This window comes from Glandiceps talaboti, chromosome 6 (genome assembly GCF_964340395.1).
Source record: "Glandiceps talaboti chromosome 6, keGlaTala1.1, whole genome shotgun sequence".
In the NCBI taxonomy this organism is placed as follows: domain Eukaryota; kingdom Metazoa; phylum Hemichordata; class Enteropneusta; family Spengelidae; genus Glandiceps; species Glandiceps talaboti.
The window spans coordinates 4,609,030-4,632,588 of record NC_135554.1 but is presented as its reverse complement, the minus strand read 5'-3'; the positions used below and the strand labels follow the sequence as shown (position 1 = coordinate 4,632,588).

At 36.0% G+C, this 23,559-nt stretch overlaps 1 protein-coding gene across 1 annotated transcript; it reads right to left on the bottom strand.

Annotated features, from left to right (window-relative positions):
• Positions 1–17: 17 nt before the first annotated feature.
• Positions 18–21,862, bottom strand: LOC144436403 (transmembrane protein 59-like). The gene is made up of 6 exons (XM_078125203.1): positions 21,704–21,862; positions 18,789–18,894; positions 16,692–16,786; positions 13,310–13,514; positions 3,365–3,630; positions 18–2,361 (listed from the first exon to the last, which is right to left on the bottom strand). Exons 1-6 carry the CDS (start codon positions 21,854–21,856, stop codon positions 2,212–2,214), a joined length of 975 nt encoding a protein of 324 aa, XP_077981329.1. The 5' UTR covers positions 21,857–21,862; the 3' UTR covers positions 18–2,211.
• Between the last annotated feature and the right edge of the window lie 1,697 nt (positions 21,863–23,559).

The window sequence follows — 23,559 nt, the reverse complement described above, 5'->3', positions numbered from 1 at the left end:
AAAAACACAAGTCAATATTCCCAAATATCCCGCTTTATTACCTCCATTCAAATATGACATAGTGTAACAGTGTGATGTAAAATTTGCTGACCTGAAGGATAATAATTACCAACAATTGAATCATATTGGGACAAATCATATACTGTCACACCCAAAATATCAAATGAAATGGTATGACAAGTGTTTCTGAACATACAATCACCATGTCAACAATCACCATGTCAACAATCAAATGAACCAAATTTATAGCCATTTACAATGTAATACTATGTGTTCATGTTCCCGCTACTCAACATCTTCAATGAATCATTTCTGTACATGCCTTAACCAGATCGTAACAAAATTGCGCATAACTTTTAATGTTAGGTCAACATTTTCCCAGTCTTGTGTTTTGACTCAAACCTATAATACGGTATAACTTATCCATACATGTATGACTCCTTGGTGATCAAAATGATGTCATACTATATGAAATGAAAGTGTTCTAAGACAAAGGCGTACAATTGTACCATTTCATTGTGACATCTGATGTGCTATGACAGGATGCTGTCAGAGGACATGACATGAATGCTGGTGTTGTTGTAGAACTCTGGTCAAATCCTGCATAACTACTCGGCTTTTTCACAGCATGCCAAAACGTCATCCTGTTTTTGTGAGAGCGGTATTCACGTGATTACTTCTCATAGTTTATGATTACAAAAAACATCCAGCCTCACTGTCGTGTATTGACCACTATCAACCCTCTCTAAGGAATCATTTGTTCCTAACCAAGGTTTGACACCAAGTTTTATACATGATGTGGCATTTGCTGAAATTTGGCAAATTTCTTTCAAACATGTCCCGTACTCCAAAGTTTAGCAGTGGTAGAATATTAATTGTTCTATAGTAAGTAGGTATGAATTTATCACGATAAACATCCTATAACACCTTTCGGTATCTGAAAAATATACTGTAATAAATGTAGACAATAATCCCTCAAATATTCCCCTCCCCTTCCCCCCTCCCTCACCTCAATCTGATTATCAACATTGAAAACACACAAAACACATAGAAGGTGGTAAGGCGCAAAAGCACATATCCTCATATTAATAGCATAGAATGTAGAGTTACTGTCACAGACATAACATTTGATTCTACTTTCGCCAAACAGTGGTGACATTTGATGAAGCTTTTTGTTTTGATCCTGCAGGGCATTTGGGAACAGCGTAAATGTATGACATACTTCAAGGTGTAAATAATAATAATAATAGGAAACTAAGACTACTAGCATCACAGTGCACTATTTACAGTTTATATGTTACCTTACATGATTTAGGGTAATTTAGTAGTTTTAAAAATGTCCATGCAGAGAAGCGATTATAGGAGTATAGGTTAGAGTTCCAATTGCCAATGATTAGTAACACTATTACTAGTAACTGTAGCACCAGTGACAGTGATATTTGATGGAGAGATCTGGAACACACTTATAGCAGTGAAATGAATCTCATACAGTTCCACAAAAATCTAATAAGTTATACTGATATTATTTGTCTGGTCACACAATGACTGACTTTTGTTAACAAATAACATAATCCCACCATTGCCACCACAGACTTGTCAAAATACATAGCTGGGAGTGTCCTTATCATCCCTTCCCTTTGTGGAATTCAAGGGATGAGAAGAGCGCCCACAACGGCTGATCTTTCCATCTACTGGCACCAAACATACAGCTTGCAAAAACAATATCTTTCAAATCTGAAATTTGTATTTGGTCCCACTACTGCCACCAAAAACATTGTGAGTGAAACTAATATGCGTGATATCTTGAAGAAGAATTATTGATCCCATCACTGCCACCAGAGTTAAAGTTACTGCTACTTAAATTTCTTTTTCTTTCTCTTTTATCTACTTCATGATTCCAAAGAAAATGTATATGCATGACATATTACCTGCTAAAAGAAATATTACAAAAGAATGCAATGTAATGAACTGCCAACATCACAAACATTAGTTCCAAAGTTGTGTTTCAAGTCATACCATATTATTCATCCTTGCCATATTAAAGTCTTAAATCCCATTTCTTAATTTTCAAAGAGAAAAAAAATATTGATAATGTTTCCTGCACTTTATTCTGCCTTGAATTTCACAAAACCCGTCATAAATTGACAAGGCACCAATACCATGAATTAGCAGACTATATATGGACCCTGTTTTTGTTTCCAAACATGTGGTCTAAATTCTTGATTGAGTGTGATCTATTTCAATCTTCAATGGTAGAGGTTCTGCATCGTCGTCTGGACCGGCTGGTTTTATGTACACTGGATAAGGTAGTCTGTCTTTGCTTTGATTTAAATATTCAAGATCTCCATAAATACTCAGCTTCTGTAGGAATCAAACATTAACAGAATTGTTAGCAAAATAAAGTTAACGTACACCTCTTTACCTTCTACATCAATTTGAAGCACCACTAATATGTTGTGACTTGCCAACTTTTGGTGTTCCCCTATCCCTAACTATGTGGTAACTTACAAGAATACCCACTTTTAATAACGTGATCATAAACAGTGGCATCTATCACAGAGTGAACAAGACTGACAGTTTGTAGTCAAATGTTCTAAGCTCAGTACAAATCAGAGAGAGTTGTGGGTAAAATATTGTAGTGTCAAGAATGCCATATTGAAACAATGAGAACACAGATATTTAAAGCTGGCCTGGGTTCCTTCTGTAAACAACTGTGAAGTCATATATAGCACCCTTTGTTTCTTTTCACTTCTATTAGTATTTGATATACACTTTACTGTATCACGGAAAGATACCAGATGGTCAGAAAATGTACCTGCCACTACAGTTCATCACCTCTCAATGTCTACACTCACTGCAACATCAATCAACTTGCCAGTAACTCATTTGAATAGTTTTCCATCAGTGGTCAGTCCATACATGATGTTTCAAATTTTTATTGATTGACTCAACTGCAAATTTTGCAATATTGTTTTCTTTGGAGATAATACTTTGAAATATTACTAGTACTATAGGAACAAAAATATTTGCTGTGCAAGTAATGGAAGGAAAATATATTTACATGGGATATACAGAAGAAAATACTTTACAATTTTATGCAAGTGTTAGAACAAATATTGTTCATATTTGGCATAATGTACTTCTTCCAATTGGACACAAATTTATTCAGTATTGTTATGCTAATCAAATTACAAATATCAATTAAGTCATGAATATTAATATTATCCAGGACTCCAGTTACAGTGGGGAGATCCCTGTATCTCTATATTTTGTGTATGCTACCAAAACAGGCGGCCCCATATTATAACTTCCCTTGCTTGGATATAGTTTTATTGGGCATTGTGGATTAGCAAACACATCCTACCTGTTTGGGTACCCTTTGATCAGGTGCGGTGACAGTAGTAGCACAGCATAGCCATAGTAAAGCCATTGATGAGAGGAAAATAGTGGCACTGAGTAACCATCTAGGTAGTCCTGATTTCTTAGACACACAGGCTAACCAGTCACTGCTGTAATCGGCATCAGGTCCCAGCATAGCTGCTGACTTACTCTTGTCTGGATATATGGTAGATTCATCATCTCTCAAAGCTTGTAAATTAGTCTCAAAGTCACGCAGTGTCTTGTCAGATCCTGTAATATGATTGACACATTTAATGTTGTAGTACAATCAATGTATATCACAGCCCAAGTTCACTGAAAATCAATTTTTTTTTAAATCTTTCCAAACTTTACCACGTGAAAGCATGTTCCTTAGTACTTTTGAAGTCATCAAAGAAATATAGGGTTGACTATCTCATTTTCAAGGGAATTAAAAGCTTTTATTTTCCCATAGTATTTAAACATACAACTGACGATGCCTGGGACCCTATTTTGCATATGACTGACTGTATGTTTGGAGGTGGAGAACTTGTGATGACTCACTGGCAAGTAATCACCAAAATATAAACATTCCCTATATCTGGGTTTTTCACATGCAAATGCCGCATATTTGAATAATCCTGACTGACACACAATCTAAACAGCTGTTTGTAGGGGAATTTGCCTCATTTGGAAAGGTTTTTTCATTCTATGAAACAAACAGACTGATTTTCAACTAATTTGTGAATCAAGTTACCATCCTACGACATTCACAAACAATTTGTACATGATACATGACCTGTGTGTTTCTCGGAGCACAGAAAAAATGCTGAAAACAAGACCCAGAAGCTAGCAGTTTGAGTTTTCCAGCATTTACATAGATTAGCCATAATCCTCTTTATATAGGGCAGTTCTGTCGTTAACAGTAGTATTTGGCAGCCATCTTGGAATCAAAATGGCTAAATTTTGATATCATTTTGTGCTCATTTAACAATAATATGTACCCATAACTTATTTTATAGAGTAACTGAGAAAAGGTTTGATTTTTCAAAAAATTCACAGCAATAGTTTAAGATTTATAATTTCTGAGACAAATATTTTGTAAAAATTAACCAGATGATTCACAGTTGGTAAGGTTAAGCTATATACAACTGTATATCAATTTAATTACTTTAAAGTCTACTTTTAGTGATGCGCACATCATATACCCCTATAGACTCACCCTGTTGTCATCAAAATTCAATCAACAAACAAATTTCCTTTCATTATATTCATTATCTAGAGCCTCAAGGTCAGACTCTACTGACCCTTCATCATCCCAAATACTATGTTTATCATAACACTGTTTATAAATAGATTTCATATTAATAGCATATTATTAACTGCAAAATACAAGTCACTGCTGGCTTTACTAAATATAAGTACTCAATTTTTTCATTTAAAACTTGATCCATTATATTCATAATTAAGATATTTAGCTTCTGACACTTGCAATTCATTTCAGAAATGTATGATTTTTTTTCAGTTTGCGTGCAATTTCAAATTACAGACACATTTGTTCTAAAAAAACATATGCATAAATTTCTTGTTTTTGTGAATAAATTCCTCTACATCATCACGTTTTGCTATGTCTGGAATATTTTCAGTACAGCTAAACACTAAAAGTTAGACAATATTTGCAAAACAAAATATAGTAAACATAGAAATGGCATGCTTGTTTTATATTTACAGAAATCAAAGTGTGGATTTACAGACCACTATAGTATACTTATATGAAATCAATGTTAGTTTTACGTCATAATGCTCGGAGTATGATTCCTCAGACTAATACAAATTTGAGCCAGTAGGCAAGAATTTGAAGTCTGCGGAATCATACGAGGAGCATTATGACATAAAACTAACATTGATTTCATGGAATTATATATTTATCACATAACTAAGTATTCCTCTATATTTTTCTAAAATTTTAAATCGTATTTTACGAATACTGCATCGTTTCATCACACTATATTCTTCATCTCATATTAAAAAATGGCGCCCGACAGCTATGCAAATTATGTAATCTTGTGACCTGTCGCGAGGTCAACCTTACCTACACGGTACCAGTCATACTGTGCTGTGGTTTCTCAACCAAAATTATCGGTTATAACCTTGCAATGTACATGTAATATCAAATTTAGTTTAAAATGTAAGTAGAATTTGTCTGAATACAACTTTTGTTCTGTCATTTTCATATTTGCTGGGGAAGTGTAAGTTCGGAGCTCTGAGCTAGACGGAAAATCAGAAGTAAGCTTGCCAGCTGCTACTTCGATAAACTACTTGATTTTTAGATAGAATAAAATTTATAAAAATAAAAATAAAAGTCCCTCTATGTATCAAACTCACGCCACCCAACGATATATGTAACATAATGTGTGCATTTACGTTTTGAAAGCACATAATTATTACGATAACTTGATCATAGCGTAGGATAAGCAGGAACACTCAAAACAGTAGATAGAAAAGATAGTTCGGTAGAACAGGGGTGATATGGGTTTTTAATCCGCTGTGTTTGATGTCACACAGGTGAAGATTTGCACATATTTATGTGATAATGGCATGGAAGAAGACTGGTTATTAGGTGAAATCATTGTAGTCTATGGGTCAAGCTAGAAGTTAAAGAACCCTGATTATTAGGTGAAACCATAGGGTGGAACCCACTACTCTATAAAGGCCTGGGTAGAACCCTGATTATTAGGTGAAACCATAGGATGGAACCCACTACTCTATAAAGGCCTGGGTAGAACCCTGATTATTAGGTGAAACCATAGGGTGGAACCCACTACTCTATAAAGTCCTGGGTAGAACCCTGATTATTAAGTGAAATCATAGGGTGGAACCCACTACTCTATAAAGGTCTGAGTAGAACCCTGATTATCAGGTGAAACCATAGGGTGGAACCCACTACTCTATAAAGGCCTGGGTAGAACCCTGATTATTAGGTGAAATCATAGGGTGGAACCCACTACTCTATAAAGTCCTGGGTAGAACCCTGATTATTAAGTGAAATCATAGGGTGGAACCCACTACTCTATAAAGGCCTGGGTAGAACCCTGATTATTAGGTGAAACCATAGGGTGGAACCCACTACTCTATAAAGGCCTGGGTAGAACCCTGATTATTAGGTGAAATCATAGGGTGGAACCCACTACTCTATAAAGGCCTGGGTAGAACCCTGATTATTAGGTGAAACCATAGGGTGGAACCCACTACTCTATAAAGGCCTGGGTAGAACCCTGATTATTAGGTGAAATCATAGGGTGGAACCCACTACTCTATAAAGGCCTGGGTAGAACCCTGATTATTAGGTGAAATCATAGGGTGGAACCCACTACTCTATAAAGTCCTGGGTAGAACCCTGATTATTAAGTGAAATCATAGGGTGGAACCCACTACTCTATAAAGGCCTGGGTAGAACCCTGATTATTAAGTGAAATCATAGGGTGGAACCCACTACTCTATAAAGTCCTGGGTAGAACCCTGATTATTAAGTGAAATCATAGGGTGGAACCCACTACTCTATAAAGGCCTGGGTAGAACCCTGATTATTAAGTGAAATCATAGGGTGGAACCCACTACTCTATAAAGTCCTGGGTAGAACCCTGATTATTAAGTGAAATCATAGGGTGGAACCCACTACTCTATAAAGTCCTGGGTAGAACCCTGATTATTAAGTGAAATCATAGGATGGAACCCACTACTCTATAAAGTCCTGGGTAGAACTCTGATTATTAAGTGAAATCATAGGGTGGAACCCACTACTCTATAAAGGTCTGAGTAGAACCCTGATTATTAGGTGAAACCATAGGGTGGAACCCACTACTCTATAAAGTCCTGGGTAGAACCCTGATTATTAAGTGAAATCATAGGGTGGAACCCACTACTCTATAAAGGTCTGAGTAGAACCCTGATTATCAGGTGAAACCATAGGGTGGAACCCACTACTCTATAAAGGTCTGGGTAGAACCCTGATTATTAGGTGAAACCATAGGATGGAACCCACTACTCTATAAAGGCCTGGGGAGAACCCTGATTATTAGGTGAAACCATAGGATGGAACCCACTACTCTATAAAGGCCTGGGTAGAACCCTGATTATTAGGTGAAACCATAGGATGGAACCCACTACTCTATAAAGGTCTGGGTAGAACCCTGATTATTAAGTGAAATCATAGGATGGAACCCACTACTCTATAAAGGCCTGGGTAGAACCCTGATTATTAGGTGAAACCATAGGATGGAACCCACTACTCTATAAAGGTCTGGGTAGAACCCTGATTATTAAGTGAAATCATAGGATGGAACCCACTACTCTATAAAGGTCTGGGTAGAACCCTGATTATTAGGTGAAACCATAGGATGGAACCCACTACTCTATAAAGGTCTGGGTAGAACCCTGATTATTAAGTGAAATCATAGGATGGAACCCACTACTCTATAAAGGTCTGGGTAGAACCCTGATTATTAAGTGAAACCATAGGGTGGAACCCACTACTCTATAAAGGCCTAGGTAGAACCCTGATTATTAAGTGAAACCATAGGGTGGAACCCACTACTCTATAAAGTCCTGGGTAGAACCCTGATTATTAGGTGAAATCATAGGGTGGAACCCACTACTCTATAAAGTCCTGGGTAGAACCCTGATTATTAGGTGAAATCATAGGGTTGAACCCACTACTCTATAAAGTCCTGGGTAGAACCCTGATTATTAGGTGAAATCATAGGGTGGAACCCACTACTCTATAAAGTCCTGGGTAGAACCCTGATTATTAGGTGAAATCATAGGGTGGAACCCACTACTCTATAAAGTCCTGGGTAGAACCCTGATTATTAAGTGAAATCATAGGGTGGAACCCACTACTCTATAAAGGCCTGGGTAGAACCCTGATTATTAGGTGAAATCATAGGGTGGAACCCACTACTCTATAAAGGTCTGGGTAGAACCCTGATTATTAGGTGAAACCATAGGGTTGAACCCACTACTCTATAAAGGCCTGGGTAGAACCCTGATTATTAGGTGAAATCATAGGGTGGAACCCACTACTCTATAAAGGCCTGGGTAGAACCCTGATTATTAGGTGAAATCATAGGGTGGAACCCACTACTCTATAAAGGCCTGGGTAGAACCCTGATTATTAGGTGAAATCATAGGGTGGAACCCACTACTCTATAAAGGCCTGGGTAGAACCCTGATTATTAGGTGAAATCATAGGGTGGAACCCACTACTCTATAAAGGCCTGGGTAGAACCCTGATTATTAGGTGAAATCATAGGGTGGAACCCACTACTCTATAAAGGCCTGGGTAGAACCCTGATTATTAGGTGAAATCATAGGGTGGAACCCACTACTCTATAAAGGCCTGGGTAGAACCCTGATTATTAGGTGAAATCATAGGGTGGAACCCACTACTCTATAAAGGCCTGGGTAGAACCCTGATTATTAGGTGAAATCATAGGGTGGAACCCACTACTCTATAAAGACCTAGTGAGAACCCTGATTATTAAGTGAAATCATAGGGTGGAACCCACTACTCTATAAAGGCCTGGGTAGAACCCTGATTATTAGGTGAAATCATAGGGTGGAACCCACTACTCTCTGAAGGCCTGGGTAGAACCCTGATTATTAGGTGAAATCATAGGGTGGAACCCACTACTCTATAAAGGCCTGGGTAGAACCCTGATTATTAGGTGAAATCATAGGATGGAACCCACCTCTCTATAAAGGATGGGATACCCCTGATTATTAGGTGAAATCATAGGGTGGAACCCACTACTCTATAAAGGATGGGGATACCCCTAATTATTTGGTGAAATAAAAAGTCAAACCCACTACTCTACGAAGTCCTGGAGAGAAATTTAAGAATAATTTGAAGCCAAACATGTAGGTTGAAAATGCAGCATTTCAACAACCTGGATATATGGAACTCTGTTTACATGTACACTTACACCCAGGAACTCTGTTTACATGTACATTTACATCCAGAAACTCTGCTTACATATACACTTACATCCAGAAACTCTGTTTACATATACACTTACATCCAGAAACTCTGTTTACATGTACACTTACACCCAGAAACTCTGTTTACATGTACACTTACATCCAGAAACTCTGTTTACATGTACACTTACATCCAGAAACTCTGTTTACATGTACACTTACATCCAGAAACTCTGTTTACATGTACACTTACATCCAGAAACTCTGTTTACTTGTACACTTACATCCAGAAACTCTGTTTACTTGTACACTTACATCCAGAAACTCTGTTTACATGTACACTTACATCCAGAAACTCTGTTTACATGTACATTTACATCCAGAAACTCTGCTTACATATACACTTACATCCAGAAACTCTGTTTACATATACACTTACATCCAGAAACTCTGTTTACATGTACACTTACATCCAGAAACTCTGTTTACATGTACACTTACATCCAGAAACTCTGCTTACATGTACACTTACATCCAGAAACTCTGTTTACATATACACTTACACCCAGAAACTCTGTTTACATGTACACTTACATCCAGAAACTCTGTTTACATGTACACTTACATCCAGAAACTCTGTTTACATATACACTTACATCCAGAAACTCTGTTTACATGTACACTTACATCCAGAAACTCTGTTTACATGTACACTTACACCCAGAAACTCTGCTTACATATACACTTACATCCAGAAACTCTGCTTACATATACACTTACATCCAGAAACTCTGCTTACTTGTACACTTACATCCAGAAACTCTGTTTACTTGTACACTTACATCCAGAAACTCTGCTTACATGTACACTTACATCCAGAAACTCTGCTTACTTGTACACTTACATCCAGAAACTCTGCTTACTTGTACACTTACATCCAGAAACTCTGCTTACATGTACACTTACATCCAGAAACTCTGTTTACTTGTACACTTACATCCAGAAACTCTGTTTACATGTACACTTACATCCAGAAACTCTGCTTACATATACACTTACATCCAGAAACTCTGTTTACATATACACTTACATCCAGAAACTCTGTTTACATGTACACTTACATCCAGAAACTCTGCTTACATATACACTTACACCCAGGAACTCTGCTTACATGTACACTTACATCCAGAAACTCTGCTTACATGTACACTTACATCCAGAAACTCTGTTTACATGTACACTTACATCCAGAAACTCTGCTTACATGTACACTTACATCCAGAAACTCTGTTTACATGTACACTTACACCCAGAAACTCTGTTTACATGTACACTTACATCCAGAAACTCTGTTTACATATACACTTACACCCAGAAACTCTGTTTACATGTACACTTACATCCAGAAACTCTGTTTACATGTACACTTACACCCAGAAACTCTGTTTACATGTACACTTACATCCAGAAACTCTGTTTACATGTACACTTACATCCAGAAACTCTGTTTACATATACACTTACACCCAGAAACTCTGTTTACATGTACACTTACATCCAGAAACTCTGTTTACATATACACTTACACCCAGAAACTCTGTTTACATATACACTTACACCCAGAAACTCTGCTTACATGTACACTTACATCCAGAAACTCTGTTTACATATACACTTACACCCAGAAACTCTGTTTACATGTACACTTACATCCAGAAACTCTGCTTACATGTACACTTACATCCAGAAACTCTGTTTACATGTACACTTACATCCAGAAACTCTGTTTACATGTACACTTACATCCAGAAACTCTGTTTACATGTACACTTACACCCAGAAACTCTGTTTACATATACACTTACACCCAGAAACTCTGTTTACATGTACACTTACACCCAGGAACTCTGTTTACATATACACTTACACCCAGAAACTCTGTTTACATGTACACTTACATCCAGAAACTCTGTTTACATGTACACTTACACCCAGAAACTCTGTTTACATGTACACTTACATCCAGAAACTCTGTTTACATGTACACTTACACCCAGAAACTCTGTTTACATGTACACTTACACCCAGAAACTCTGTTTACATGTACACTTACATCCAGAAACTCTGTTTACATGTACACTTACACCCAGAAACTCTGTTTACATATACACTTACATCCAGAAACTCTGTTTACATGTACACTTACATCCAGAAACTCTGTTTACATGTACACTTACACCCAGAAACTCTGCTTACATATACACTTACATCCAGAAACTCTGCTTACATATACACTTACATCCAGAAACTCTGCTTACATATACACTTACATCCAGAAACTCTGCTTACATGTACACTTACATCCAGAAACTCTGTTTACATGTACACTTACATCCAGAAACTCTGTTTACATGTACACTTACATCCAGAAACTCTGTTTACTTGTACACTTACATCCAGAAACTCTGTTTACATGTACACTTACATCCAGAAACTCTGTTTACATGTACACTTACACCCAGAAACTCTGTTTACATGTACACTTACATCCAGAAACTCTGTTTACATGTACACTTACATCCAGAAACTCTGTTTACATGTACACTTACATCCAGAAACTCTGTTTACATATACACTTACATCCAGAAACTCTGTTTACATGTACACTTACACCCAGAAACTCTGCTTACATATACACTTACACCCAGAAACTCTGTTTACATGTACACTTACATCCAGAAACTCTGCTTACATATACACTTACACCCAGAAACTCTGCTTACATATACACTTACATCCAGAAACTCTGTTTACATGTACACTTACACCCAGAAACTCTGTTTACATGTACACTTACACCCAGAAACTCTGCTTACATATACACTTACATCCAGAAACTCTGTTTACATGTACACTTACATCCAGAAACTCTGCTTACATATACACTTACATCCAGAAACTCTGTTTACATGTACACTTACATCCAGAAACTCTGCTTACATATACACTTACACCCAGAAACTCTGTTTACTTGTACACTTACATCCAGAAACTCTGTTTACTTGTATACTTACATCCAGAAACTCTGTTTACTTGTACACTTACATCCAGAAACTCTGTTTACATATACACTTACATTCAGAAACTCTGCTTACATGTACACTTACATCCAGAAACTCTGTTTACATATACACTTACATCCAGAAACTCTGTTTACATGTACACTTACATCCAGAAACTCTGTTTACATGTACACTTACATCCAGAAACTCTGTTTACATGTACACTTACATCCAGGAACTCTGTTTACATGTACACTTACACCCAGAAACTCTGTTTACATATACACTTACATCCAGAAACTCTGTTTACATGTACACTTACATCCAGAAACTCTGTTTACATGTACACTTACACCCAGGAACTCTGCTTACATGTACACTTACATCCAGAAACTCTGCTTACATATACACTTACATCCAGAAACTCTGTTTACATGTACACTTACATCCAGAAACTCTGCTTACATATACATTTACATCCAGAAACTCTGCTTACATATACACTTACATCCAGAAACTCTGTTTACATGTACACTTACATCCAGAAACTCTGTTTACATGTACACTTACATCCAGAAACTCTGTTTACATGTACACTTACATCCAGAAACTCTGTTTACATGTACACTTACATCCAGAAACTCTGCTTACATGTACACTTACATCCAGAAACTCTGTTTACATGTACACTTACACCCAGAAACTCTGTTTACATGTACACTTACATCCAGTAACTCTGTTTACATGTACACTTACATCCAGTAACTCTGTTTACATGTACACTTACATCCAGTAACTCTGTTTACATGTACACTTACATCCAGAAACTCTGCTTACATGTACACTTACATCCAGAAACTCTGTTTACATATACACTTACATCCAGAAACTCTGCTTACATGTACACTTACCAAAATTTGATTTGTCGTTCCAAGGATTCAGTGTGAAAAATTCAGGTTGTGATTGGAACATGTACACTTTGCCATCATCAGATTCTACATACATTGACCATGACCAGGATGCATAACTTCTGGCATTGTCCATAAAATTATTATAGAAGTGACGAACCATTACAAGGGGCTCTAGGTAATGAATTCTTGGTGGTTCATTTGCAAGCTGGAATGGTAAACAAAGAAACTAGCATGGATAAAAATGGCAAAGAAGAAAACAGTAGCCATCACTCTTTACATACCACAAACTCTACACAATATAAAATGCATGCTGTTTTACATATAATGGGATTACTGTAATATGTATGATTAATGTATAGAAATATTACCAATTGTTAACTACATTTGTGAACATGACCAGTACATACTGTACTACTGTGGAAACTGAGTTTTTCAGCTTACTTAGTGAGACATAAACTGAAACTATTGTTGTTCAATGTGGTAGACTAGTAAGTGTGTGATAGCAGTGGCTTTGTTGTGTGGATATAATCAACCTGTAATCAAGGGAATATCCCAAAATGTACACTCTAAGGTCACAGTCCGATATCATCAGTATTAGTTAGTACAGAGAGTACATAACATCATTACGCTGATGACATCTGAGTGATTCAGACAAAAGCTACATGTACATGTACGTAGTCGCTTCAAAAACTAGATTTCAATAAGGTACCTTTACTATTACTCCAGTGAGTGCAATTCTCGGTAACTAAAATACAATATTACTGCCTAGGTGTACATGTATCATAAAAATAACAAACATTTGACATCTTGGTCAACACCATAACTGTTGCTCCATGCGCTTCACATGTACTACTACTGCATCTGATAATAAGTCGACCTTCTTATTTTGACCCTCTAACATCAGGTAAACAGCTATTGCAGATACCAAGAAACAAACTAACATCCATTCAATAGCTTATATCAACATGTCACAAAGACAGTTTTAGTTTGTGTTTATCTTAGTTACATTTCCTAATACATCCATAGTTACATGTAGCCGATGGCTTGGTTTCCACTGTTGCAACAATAGTTTTAGTTTGTGTTTATCTTAGTTACATGTAGCTGACAGCTTGGTTTCCACTGCTGTAGACAGATTCCAAGGATATTGTTTACAAAGTTCTCTATTCCAATGTAAAGCGTCAACATCACAAAGGTAAATGTACAATTTCATTATAGGCATGTCTTTTATTTGTGTCTATACCCAATGTATATATAATATGTATATATTAGTTGATTTTAATACAAGCAAGTACACATCTGTATGTGTATAATAGGTACACATTCAATCCTGGGTTATCACATTACCCTATAGTATTCAATTTGAATACTATACTTCGTCCCATTGTCAGCAGTGTAGGATCCATAACGTACAACTGTGCTAAATTTCTGGCTGGTATTCTATCTCCACTGGTTGGCAAGTCTAAACATCACGTCGTCAACTCCCAACAATTTGCAGATGCTATCAAGAAGGAAAGGGTTGAACCTGATGAGGAGTTACGTTCTTATGATGTAACTGCTTTGTTCACCTCAGTACCTATTGACAAAGCATTGGATGTGATATTACATAGACTACAGGAGGACACCACCCTTAACCAGCGAACCAGTTTATCACCCAGCCAAGTGGTTAAGCTACTCAGTGTTTGTCTGAAGTGCACTTATTTTGTTTATGATTGTGTGTTCTTCCAACAAATTCATGGTGCAGCTATGGGGTCACCTGTTTCCCCCATAGTATGCAATCTGTACATGGAGCAATTAGAACTCCGCGCCATAGAAACAGCCCCCCATCCTCCATTATGGTGGTACAGATACGTGGACGACACGCACACAAAACTTAAAAAGTGTCACTCTCAAGAATTCACTGACCATCTTAACAGTCTTGACCCAGACATCAAGTTTACCACCGAGGAAGAACAGGATAGGTCTCTGGCTTTCCTAGATACGACCACAGTTATTCAGGATGATGGCTCTTTAAAAACTAAAATCTACCGCAAACCCACCCATACAGACCAGTACCTCAATTTTTACTCTAACCACCCTTTACAGCACAAACTAGGTGTGATCCGGACGCTTCATCACAGAGCAGATACGGTGATTACCTACAACTCAGATCGTGAAGAAGAAAAGACTCACATCAACCAGGCACTGTATAGGTGTGGATACCCAAAGTGGGCAGTAGATAAAGCCACAGTCATCCAGCCTCAAAAGTCAAAGACCATCCGTAAGAAGGAACAACCAAGTAAGGGTTTAGTGGTCCTACCTTACATCAAGGACACTTCAGAGGCACTAAAAAGAATCTTTACTGCTTACGGTATAAACACCTGCATCAAGCCCACTAAAACCTTGCGGCAATTATTGGTGTCTCCAAAGGACAAGACTAAAAAGGAACATGTATGTGGAGTAGTGTACCAAATTCCTTGCCAGGGCCAGACCAACACAGGCCAATGCAAAGATTCATATATCGGGGAAACTGAGAGATCACTCAAGACCAGATTTTTGGAACACAGAAGACCTAGTTCCAGCACATCAGAGGTCTCCCAACACATCCACATTGAATCACCCGGTCACTCGGTTAACATAAATGAAGTGAAGATACTGGACACTGAAACCAGATATTTTGAACGGGGAGTGAAAGAAGCTATTTACATCCGAGCACTCAAACCATCACTAAACAGAGACGGGGGACGATACAAACTTCCAGGCACCTTTGACCCCTTATTAGGCTCACGTGTCCTGTAAGGTCACGTGTGCTGAATAGTGGGTCAATCTGTTGACAAAGACTGAAGTGTACAGTCGAAAATTTCAGGTAAATTTTCTAGTTGTGTTTGGAACAAAAGTTCAAATTGAATACTATGGTTTACCAACACAGATGAATTTCCATTTGAACATTACCCTATAATTATCAATAAAGCCATAAGGATTATGTTCTTTTGTTCTAGACTAGTAGACCATCTTTACTGTTAGACAACTGTGTTACATTACGTACATTTTAATCCTAATTCCACAGTGGACCTCTAAAGTTTAAAAGATAGATAAGTGTACACATTTAATGAATGTGTCTCCATTTATGTGTGGATGTGTGAATACAGGAGTGTGAAAGTCTGGATATGTGTTGATACAAATGTATATCTGGTGTACGTACACACATACATGTGGTGTGAATGTAAACATGTGTTAAACATGTATGTCTGATAATGTGAGTATGCCATTGTCTACATGTACATGTATGTCTGTGTATTACAATCAGTAACTTCACCAGAATCCAAGCACCATTGTGATCGATCACTGACATGTCATAGCTACCACACACAGAAAGCATTATTGGATAACTAACTTTTGTCCTTACCACCTCTTGTCTTTTCTGTGCAAATGGTACTTGACTCTGGCATCCTAGGTTACAGGCATAGTTAGTGCTTGTTTGGCTATATGCTTCCTTACAGGCTGTGAGCAAAAAATAAAATAAAACATCTCATATTATAATTTCTCTCAGTAGACATAATCAGCCTTGAATCTAAACAAAATATTAACACAATGAACAAACTGAAAATCAACTGAAATACTATGTGAGGATAAATACTCTATATGCAAATAAACATATGGAAAATTTCCTGAAAATACAGGGTACAAAAGTTATTTTACAATGCATTATTTTCACATACACAGAGCCATTCATACATGTATGTATGTTAAAAATAGATCTAAAAAATAAACAATGTATACAAAATGTACCTTGTGCATTTGTTCATTTGTATATCAATAGGCAAAAACTGACTATAAAGTCCACTGTATGTAAATACAGAATAAGGCCCATTCATTGTCAACAATTGATGTGAGTTTAAATAGTTACAGGTACATGTATAACACTAAATTCCAAACCAGTTTTAATACAATTATGTATCTGATTCTTAATATCATATTTTGATAAAAATAATGTACAAACTAAACCATTTGAGTATTAATAATTCTAGATATTGACTAACACTATTTTGACTATAAATGAATATTTGTATTGATAATCTACATGTACATGTGCAGAAAATGGTCAATAATTGGGGAAGTCAATAATTATACTTTAAAATTAGTTGAGGTACGTAGTTGTATGTTCCAATGCTGAGTCACCTCACAAGTGTTTTCATATCAGTTCAGCCTAAGGGATTATGAGGTTATTCTTTTGTTCGGATTTAATTTCTTCTATGTATCTGATTCTCTGCCAGACAACGCTTTTTGCCACTAATCTGAAGTGCGTCTTTACATCAGCGTATAAAATGCATACATCATGTACTAATATAATACTGAGTTTTTTCCGAGTGTATTTACTGATTTGGCAGAATGGATTACGTTCACAAAAGAGTTCTACACGAAATTTGTGTGATTCATTGCTGTCGATGATGTCTGTTGAGCACTACTCATGAAACATTTGACAGTCTATTATCAACTTGTGCTTATACAGCCATATCTGTCAAGTATAATAATATGTCGCAGTTTTGTCGGGGGGTATTTTCCGATTCAGCAGAATGGATATGAAAAATATTAGCAGAGTTATGTTCACCAAACAAAATATGTGTCTCCAGTGTGCAACGAAGGTTAATTTTCTAGTGAAATCTATTTAGTAGTAGATGTTTTTCTGAGACAACTCCACAATATGATAAAGATGGGGAAGACTTGGTAATTAAATTATACACAAAGGGATTTGACAATAGAGATCATCCTTGCAAACCCCGGCCTGTTTTACGACAACATTCTTAACGAGCCTCTAATAATAGAGACATGGTTTCAATTTCTTTGGTACATTTTTACTCAATAAATCATGGCTGATGCCATAATGTTCATTTTCTGTAATATCTGAAAACTTGTTATTTAAATATTGCACAGGTAATTTGTATATTTAACAATGAAAACCACAAACCCTGACACAAAACATCACCTGGCTCAACAAAAAATCTCATTAACATTGTTACATTGTTACATTTTATCATCTGCATTTTTCAACCATCTGGCGCAACAAACATCTTCACCAAATTGCAATATTCTTACTTTCTTTGCATGAGCTACATTATCTTAGGAGATTATTGCAAAATTCTTTGATATTTTTGAGAGTCAATTGACTAAAATGTATCAATTGTAATTCAGATAACATGTGGAAATATTAATCAGATATTTGTTGAGCCAGAAAAGAAGATTTACCACATCAAAGAGATATTTTGTCTAGCCAGACAAAAAACTGTAGCGATGTTAGTGAGTTTTTTGTTGAGCCAAGTGACATTTTGTTTCATGGTTTATGATTTTCATTGCATTAGGAATGAGGTGCTTCAACATATATACATGTACTAGTTATTTTGTACATGTAAAGGTCTGAGATAACACATTTACTGGGACTGTTTGTTTTAATATTGTAAATCAAATCTTCAACAGATATTGAGTGACACAAGAAAGAATAAATCACCTGCATTACAATGACGACATGTATCATTGAAATTATCTGTGTCTTCCACAAACTCCATGATAGAAAACATACGACATCCTCTCTTGCATGCAAATAGGTTTTCTGCCTGTAATAACACCAAGGATTAAAACGGTATCAGCTTGTGTTGTGAGATGGCGTATATGATGATGAAAACAGTAACAACATTGATTCAAATGGAATTTTAATTTATACACATGTAATACACATCTGTCACACTAAATCTACACATTTGACAATCTATTATTTTTAACTGCCAATTCTAAGTGTTTGTTTTCACTATTTGGTCATTTTTTCTTTATATGATGATGATCATAAAATTTGTATACCATGAAATTACTGACATGAATATATTTTCTATGGTTTTCAGCAGAAAGATGGACATGAAATAATTAAATGTGTACAATATAAAATCTAGTCTTTATAAGTTATGGCTGATATGTGCAGTGTGTTCTGTGTATGTGTATATACATGTAATGCCAATTTGATACACCACTGACTCAAACAATTTCTAGTGACGCATCAAAATTTGGCGTTCCCCTATCTCTTACTACATGTACAATGTATGTTGTGACTCACAAGAGATGTCAGTTTTTCTGATTTTGACTCACAACAACAAAATTCGGCTATCATGAGAGGGTACACTGGATATATATGTATAGAATTAAATGTGCACATACATGTATGAAACACTTTCACCATCGTTATCTTACCCTTTCAAAAAACATATAATGAATGAGAAGTTGTTTTGTGGTACGATCCAAGGTAACTATATGTAAATGTAGTGGTCATCAAACTAAAATAACCATTACTTTAGCAACCTCGTCAATAGATTAGCTTTATCTCCATGTTTAGAATATCATAATTTATATTGAAGTTTACAAATCAACTCAAGGAGAATCTAATCTCTGGTGGGTTATTTTATTCGTCTGTGTAGTCACCTACAGCCTTTTTTTCTGCTAAATCCAATTTCCCTGATACAGATCCTCTGCATAGGAGTGAAACGTTGGAAGTTTTTAATTAATAAAACCTGTTTTGGAACCCAGTCCTTTACTTCATCATGTACCATGTACCACAGTCAGTGTGCCCACTAATGATAGTCAAATTTTGTTGGTGTGAGTCAAAATGAGAAAAACTGGCATTTCTTGTGAGTCACCACATACATTGTAGTAAGACTAGGGAACAGAAACTTTTGGTGCATCACTAGAAATTGTGTGCATCAGTGGCACGTCAAATTGGCTTAGAGGGTATTCTACGTACACAAGCCCTGACACAGCAATCTGTATTGCAACAAAATTTGTACATGTACATGTACTCGCACACACAAAAAAAAACAATTTTTAACATTTTTGACCTCCAACAAAATGTGTGTACACATCTACATGTATTTCTTTAGAGGACACACTGATTACTAAGAATGACAGAGGGATAGATGATAGTCTATACACATGAGCTTGTTTTCTACAATCTCTCTCCATGTATAGTCAAATGGACAAAGTCTATTAATCTAGTGAAATCTGCTGGGGAAAGGGTGAACAGCGTTTGTCAGTAGTAATCTATCACAAACTGACAGGCAGTTGTACATGTACATTTTTGTAATTGGTTGCTTCATTCAGTTTACTATAAACTCAACCTCCAGACTTAAGTACATGTAGCTCACATGAGAACACGATAACATTACCATGTTTATACATCAACTCTCCAATAGCATTTAAGTACTGCTGTCAATAGTAAGAGTGGAATGTCATGCTAACGAAAGCCATTTGACCATACGGTGGAGTGAGAGATTGTAGAAATCGAGCCCACATGTAATAATACTGTTTTTAGAGTGACAACAAACACAGTTTTTTTTTGCTCGTGATAAATCAGAAACGTGAAAACTGATGACCCACTGTAAAATATTTATTTATATGTACATTGTACATGTATACATGTAATCTGTATAAATCATGTTATTTTCAAATCATATTATTGCCACAATTCAATAATATCAAAGCCTGTGTGCTGTTAGTGTTACTATTGGCTGCTTCAGAAAGTGCACCACTTTTTTTGCCATGAAATATTTCAACTTCATGGGCCGAAGCACAGTATTTTGATTTGATATGGCTGGTTGGAGTTTTCACAATAATATGCTGACATAAATTTCACAAGTAAAAGTACAAAGATGCCTGCACTTTTCACTGGGTTTCAGCTATAATAACACATACACATGTACTTTGTAACAGGGGATCCTGACAACAATCAAAACATAGTTTGAATATAAGACAATCCAAGATAAAAACAGAACAGTGCAGTAGCAGCCCGTGTAAACTATTTCTACCATTCTATGGTGTGAAGCATAGACGCTGGAGAGAAATTCACCCCAGAATGTATAGATGTAGATGTGAAATGTATTTGCTGTTCGGTCATCACCACCCTGATTACATAAACTAAACATAACCCATTCACTATCGCATACTGCATGTATATTAATTTTCAGTTGATGAATAGTCATACACTGTAATCTACCATGGGCATGTCGAGGATAACACACATGTAAACATACCAACAGCAACATACACACCGGACCTTGAAAGTGCGAAACCAAAACAACACACATAATCCGGTGGCCTACGCCGCTGGTTACATTAATTTATAATTCGCTTTGGTAACTACTTGAAGGATGAAGGAAATAAAATACGTCACAATCTCATTCCTGAGTACAACGCAAGTCCGAGATCTAGGTGATCAAGTAAATTTTATGAACTGTCATCCAATTTCTATCAATAATTTGGATTTTTGTGCGACCTTCATTTGTTTTCATATTGACAACAACCCTGTGCAGCTAGCAGTGCAAGTCATATAACACAATGACATAATCAACAAACGGTACATATTTCTCGTTAAAAACTACACACCTTAGGATATGTATGAAGTGGGTAAGTATTCTCGCAGACTTCGACACATGGTGAAACGTCGTCTAGTATTTGATCAAAGATGTCGGAAGCAGACACATATTTTGACGCCAAGGTGCAGAGCACTGTAACCAGAAACACCCGACCGGTCGCCATCTTGTTCTCTTGTCTCCCTATTATTAAGTCTCGTGATTTACGAGACTTCTTGTTATCTCGGATTCTTACACTGAGGGCGCTGCATTTGCTCGCCGCGAATGCTGAAATCTGTGGTCATGGCATATAAATTGACTTTGACACCAATCTTTGACTTGCAGAAAAAAATGACGCGACTAATAGATTTTTCAGACAGACGTGGACACTGAGGTCCCTACGGTGGCCCCAGGTGACAATACAAAATCTTAATTCTTTGGTCAACTTTTCCTTCTAAAGCATACACTTTTAATTCTTTGAACAAAACTTTACTTTCCAAAGAATGAACTTTGAATTCTTGAAAGGAAGCTTTTATTTTTCGAGAGTAAACTTTTAATTCTTTGAACAAGACCTTTCCTTCCAAAGAACGAACTTTTAATTCTTGAAAGGAAACATTTCTTTTTCATGAGTAAACTTTTAATTCTTCGAAACAAAACATTTGTTTCGTAAGAACTTCTAATTCTTGAAAGGAATTTTTTATTTTTTTAGTGTATATTTTTTAATACTCTGTACAAAAAATTTACATCCCAAGAACAAATTTTTACAAATTCTGAGATGTAGTTTTGTATACGTATACCAGACAGAGATTCCGGAGTTGTATTCAAACGGAAATTAGTAAAGCATTTTACTTTTTTACACTGTTTAAATCAAAATGTCATGCCATGCCAGTATGTACGTATTCATTATACAATAAGCATGTTTTGCTTAATTGTTATACAAATAATATTCAAGCTTGGGAGTTTTTAGATGCATTCTTGCGAAGTGGTAAGCCCTATATTGTCCTCTTAAAATGCATTGAGGTAAGGTTTATCCAAGACTTGGAGGCAGGACATGGCATCTCATTATTTAGCTCTGTTAGAACTATTTGTCATGTCCTTAACTGTGATACCTCTAGTGTCTGTAACTGTACATACAACGCAAAATAAATAAAATTATATATCTATACATATATCCAAGGTGACTGAGTATTCTACTTGGTCAAAGAAGAATTAATATATATATATATATATATATATATATATATATATATATATATATATATATATATATATATATATATATATATATATCCAAGGTGACTGAGTATTCTACTTGGTCAAAGAAGAATTAATATATATATATATATATATATATATATATATATATATATATATATATATATATATATATATAATCTATAGAATAAGCAGCGAAGACTATATTTCAGATCTATTGACTACAAACTCCTCAATTCATTCGCACAATAATAGAAGCAATTACCATATCCCAAATGCGCATAATAGATCTTTTGCATATAGGGCATCCATTGTTGCAAACAATAGAATCAAATAGCTTTGTGTTTTTTATGTGTCATTGTAGATTTTATTTTCCACCTTACTGTTTTTATTGTATGTGTTCTGCTTTATGTACATTTATATATATTTTTTTTCTTTTAACATCTGCACGAAAACCAATTTATGGATGCAGTGTTTTAAATAAATTAAATAAATAAAATAAAAATAAAATTATGCAAATATGACTAGATGATATAAACAACCACACGTCATCAAGTGACATCGAATATGGGAATTTTATCGTCAATGTATGTATCAAATTATATTCCTAAGATATTACCCAATTGGCATTTTATTATGCAAATTAGGGAGCATTTAGCATTTACAGGGGGGGGG